At 35.9% G+C, this 5,000-nt stretch overlaps 1 protein-coding gene across 3 annotated transcripts in view; it reads left to right on the top strand.

Annotated features, from left to right (window-relative positions):
* The first annotated feature begins 3,656 nt into the window (after positions 1–3,656).
* The window catches only part of LOC115212841 (espin), a 251,507-nt gene continuing 250,163 nt past the window's right edge, over positions 3,657–5,000 (top strand). The window contains exon 1 of one of the 3 annotated variants that reach the window (XM_029781613.2): positions 3,657–5,000. This exon is cut by the window's right edge and continues 253 nt beyond it. In XM_029781613.2, coding sequence (XP_029637473.1) covers positions 4,742–5,000 — 259 coding nt within the window. In that variant the 5' untranslated portion in view covers positions 3,657–4,741. The other 2 variants (XM_029781611.2, XM_029781612.2) reach the window with 2 other exon arrangements.

Genomic DNA, 5,000 nt, shown 5'->3' with positions numbered 1-5,000 from the left:
GCTTAGAGGGATTTTGTCTGCTTCTACATTCTGAGTTCAAATTCTGCCAAGCTTGACTTTGCCTTTCATCCTTTCGGGGTCATTGAAATAAGTACCATTTATGCACTGGGTTGATGTAATCGACTTATTCCATTTGTCTATCCTTGTTTGTCCTCTCTGTGTTTAGCCCCTTGTGGGTAGTAAAGAAATAGGTATTTTGTCTGTCTTTACTTTCTGAGTTCAAATTCTGCCAAAGTTGACTTTGCCTTTCATCTTTCGGGGTCATTGAAATAAGTACCAGTTATGCACTGGGTCGATGTAATCAACTATCTCCCTTCCCCCCAAATTTTTAAGGCCTTGCGCCTAAAGTAGAAGTAACAACAACAACAAACAAACAAACAAACTATGCTGGATCATAGATATAGCATGCCCAGCTGACAACAAGGTATGCGATAAGGAAGAAAAAAATGTTGATAGATATGACAGGTTAGCCTGGGAGGTTAAGCAGTTGTGGTTGATGAAAAAGGTGATAGTAGTACCAATAATTGTCGAAGCCCTGGGAACAGTGAGCAAAAATCTCGAGAAGTATGTGGAATAAATAGGGGCTGCAATAAGGGTGGAGCACTTGCAGAAAACAGCACTGCTTGGAACTGCTCGAATACTCCAGAAGGTGCTCGAAAAATAAGAGGTGTTACCTTAGGTCACTGGTAGAGAACAGCTGACACTGCAATAAATCTCCAGCATTAGAAGCTGTGCAAAGGCAATAATGATAATAATAATAATAATATAATAATAATAATATTATTATTATTATTATATTATTATCATTATTATTATTATTATTATATTATTACTTTTATTAGTATTTTCTTTCAATTCTGTTTCCATTTCTTGTTGAGTGTCTTTCTGACACCTAAGGCAGAAAAACATACTGTATACATTGGTAGGCCATTAAAACAAACATACCAGATTGTTCAATTACAGAGTTATGTGATAGAGAAAAAGGGAAAGACTGAGAGAAAAAGGAAAAATAAAAAATAGGAAAGTAAACAAATAAAGGGGGAAAAAGGAATGAAAATTCACAGTGACAACACGCTTCTCAATACATGTAAAATACCAGTTAAGACAATCTTTTGCACTTCTGCATTGATGGTAAGCCAGGGATCATTCTTAAATAATTTTCAGTTCCTTTTTTGATCATTCCAAGTGCTCCTACAATCACTGGTATTGTAACCGTCCTGAGATGCCACATCTTTTCGATTTCAATTAGCAAATCTTTATATTTTCTGAACTTATCAAATTCTTTTGCTGAGATATGATGGTCACAGGGTATGCTCTATCATATAGACTTCATAAGCCAATGGCTTCTTCTATTTTTAAGATAGCAGAATGTGATTTTTGGGAGATTTGTGTTGTCATTTTTAGCAAGTTGAACAACCACTTTGATGCTTTGGTGTTGACTGAAACAAACGTTGCTTTTGTGGTTGTTAGATAGTCCCAGGCTAATGCTGTTTGAGCAGACATTTGATTGAAAATATCCTGTCTTGACCATCTTGTATTTTACGTGACATTTCAAGACTACATACCTCAATGAGTCTTTATTTAAGATGGAAGAGGTGATTAGAAAGAGATCTGGCTGCTATTTTTAGTAAGTTAAGTAACTTCTCAGAACAAGTATGTCAGACTTGTTTAGCTTTGGGGCTGGTTTAACCCTTTAGCATTTAAACCGGCCAAAAGTTTTATGTTCAAACTGGCCATATTTGGTCTCTCACACCAACCCTACAATATCGTTTTAAAAATTAACAGCTACCTCATCAAAATCTCATAGCTACAAGATAAGGCATGGTTAGTTCAAAACAATGTGGATGAAAAGGCATTAATTTTGGCAGAATAATGCGAACACTAAAGGGTTAAAGCATAAACTAGATCTTGCAGACTGGATTCCAACAATTATTTCTAAAATTCCATGCTGGTCAAATTAAATGAATAACAACTTCATTAAAAATATAGAAAGGTAAGAATATGAAGTGTTAGCAAAGTTTGCATGCAGAGATGTGTGGCTAAAAAGTCATCTACATAGCATATTATCATCTTCAGCCTCATTTAAAGTCTGCTTTCTTCACTGGCATGGGTTGGATGGTTTGACAGTAGCTGGAAAACCAGAAGACTATGCCAAGGTCTATTGTTTATTTTGGCCTGGTTTCTGCACACTTTTTAGGTTTGGCTAAGCCGCTCCTACCCGTACTTTGCTCGGGACCCCCTTTGGTCACGACACTGACCTTGGGATTGCACCTAGAAAGTTACCCTCCTAGTCACAAGTCTGGGCAAGGTGGTTTATGGAAGACCACAGCAGTCGCCCATGCATACCGGCCTCCCCTCTCCATGCCACCAGTGTTATCCAAGGGAAAGGCAGCAGCCGATACAGCTTGGCACCCGTGACGTCGCAACTCATTTCTACAGCTCAGTTAACTGGAACAACGTGAAATAAAGTGTCTTGCTCAAGAACACAACATGCAGTCCGGTCCGGGATTCGAGCTCACAACCTCACGATCGTAAGCTCGACGCTCTAACCACTGAGCCATGCGCCTTCACTACTTGGCTATGACAATGTTAAACGACGTAGAGGCTCCCTCGTTTAAGTTTGTCACAAAATGTAGTCGTTAATTATGTTCAAGGGAGGTAACCCAATTCACTTGTAATATATCTGCTTTCCCTTCTCTTTTCCCTCACAGCAGCAAATGTCATCTGTGTGCAGACGAATTATTGCAGCCAACTTCAACAACTTGCATTGCAAATAAGAGTTCTATGCACTCATTCATATAGGTGCAAATATATGCACATACGTAGGTGAATATATATATGTATATATGAGAGGGTGAACATGTTGCACTTTAATATAGGGTCTTTGTAACAGCTGCAATCGAAAACAATACAGGAGAGAAAGAGGTCGAAGAATGACATTAAAAGGGCAAAATATAAATAAATAAAGAATGGAAGGCGTGAAGGAAGAATAGAAAAAAATGTTCAACAGCTGAAAACGTGCACACCGCTATGAGTTTTTTTGTTTTTTTTTTAAATAAATAATTCTTTCAACTATCTTGTTCAGAACAAATATATTTTTTGGTTTGAATGGAAAATATTATTCATGTAAATTAAAAAAAAAAAATCAAATAATTCTTCTTAATCGAATTAAAAAGAAGAAAAGAAATTGAAAGGTTTTGTAGCTTATAATTTTACTTAAAATGATATAGTGGAAATAATAATAATAATAATAATAATAATAATAATAATAATAATAATAATGATAATAATAATAATAATGATGATGATGTTGTACAATTAAGAAGATTAAAAAATTGCATGTTCTAGGTATTCACCTTTCAGAAACATAGGATTGCGAAACAAAACGAAATAAAAATTAAACAAATAGAAATACAAAATAAAAAAAAGTGGGGAAATATTAAAAAAAAAAAATATTAATTCTGTATTTCTTAGCTTTTCACTTCACGTTGATTACGTTTTAATTAGAATTAATGGAAGTAACTGTTTTTCCTTGAGGCAACCTTTATTCATATTAGCGAAGAATACATGGTGATGGAAAACACACTAGTTAATTATATATTTACTCTCGAATTATACTCATTCATTCACCGATTCGTTCATTCACTTATTCATTTTTTCATTCACTCATTCATTCATTCAACAGCGCCTAGCTGTTTGAAAATGTAAGGATTCATTTACTTCTTAGCAGCAACGGTTCTTGCTTTATTATGATGAAATATCCAGAGTCTTTTATCAGAATATACAAATACACGGATTCACTCATATTCTCTTTCTCTCCTTTTACTTCTTCTTTCTCTCTCACTTTCGCCAAAATTCTTATATTCTAATAATGTTTAACAATATCCCAGGGACGCTGGGCTACAATAATATTAATCAACAGAAATATTAACATTGTTACTGTAATTGTTTTCCCTCTTGTTATTGTTGTTATTAGTACTACCGTCAATATTTATATTTTGATCTGGATCGATTATTTATTTCCTTACCAATATTATATCGTTTTCCCCCTTTTCGATTTGCTCACCTAGTAAAATCGACCATTTTCTACCCCTCTCCCTCTCTCCCTTCCACGTTTTATATCAGATAATTGACGCCGTCTGAAGAAACTGCAGGAAGGAACACATCTACTTTTTTTGGAGATATTTTGGTGAAATACTAGGTTTTACAAAGAAGTGGTTACTTGATAGTAGCATCCTAAAGCACCAGCTTTTATCGCTTCTCCCTCCAGTAACACAAAGCTGTTGTTGCATATTTCGAAGAATCGGCAGGAAACGATGCTGACTTGCTGTTGTTTCTTGTAAGTGACACACTGAGGAATACACACCGAGAAAGAAACAAAAACAAGTCATTCATTCATATATTTACACACATTCTCTCCGTTTCAAATAACTGCGGCTATTGAATATAACGAAAGAGAGAAAGAAAAGAAGAAATTCACAGGGAAGAGAAGGAAATAATAATTTCAATATGATTCTTTCTAGAATCTCTTGAAATCGAAGCTAAATGTTTCAGAATGGAAATATATAGGTTTGATCAAAAATATATTAACACTCCTTGATGGTTTCACAAGAACTTGGACTTTAAGTGTGTGGGTGGAATTTTAATTCGGAGACCTAGGTTTCATCCTCGGTCGTGCCTGACAACAACAACTTAATTACACCCAGCCTCTCAGATTTTCATTTCGTCTTTGAGATCGGAAATGCCTTCAGTTTCTGCTAGTTCTAAGGTGGTCCAAAAAGCTCTGACTGCGGCCAAATGCGGCGACCTGAAGGTTTTGGAATCATTTGGAAAAGCACAGTCCTTGCACGACAGTGTTGTGGATGACTATGGTGCCAGTTGTGTTCACTATGGTGCCAGGAGTAATAACGTCGCAGTCCTTGAATTATTGGTTTGCCATCTAGGACTGAGCGCTAGCAAACGGACATGTGTAGGAGCAACACCATTGCATGATGCCGCGG

This window comes from Octopus sinensis, linkage group LG6 (genome assembly GCF_006345805.1).
Source record: "Octopus sinensis linkage group LG6, ASM634580v1, whole genome shotgun sequence".
In the NCBI taxonomy this organism is placed as follows: Eukaryota; Metazoa; Mollusca; class Cephalopoda; order Octopoda; family Octopodidae; genus Octopus; species Octopus sinensis.
Note: the sequence above shows the minus strand (reverse complement) of the source record. Positions and strands in the feature narration are given on the sequence as shown.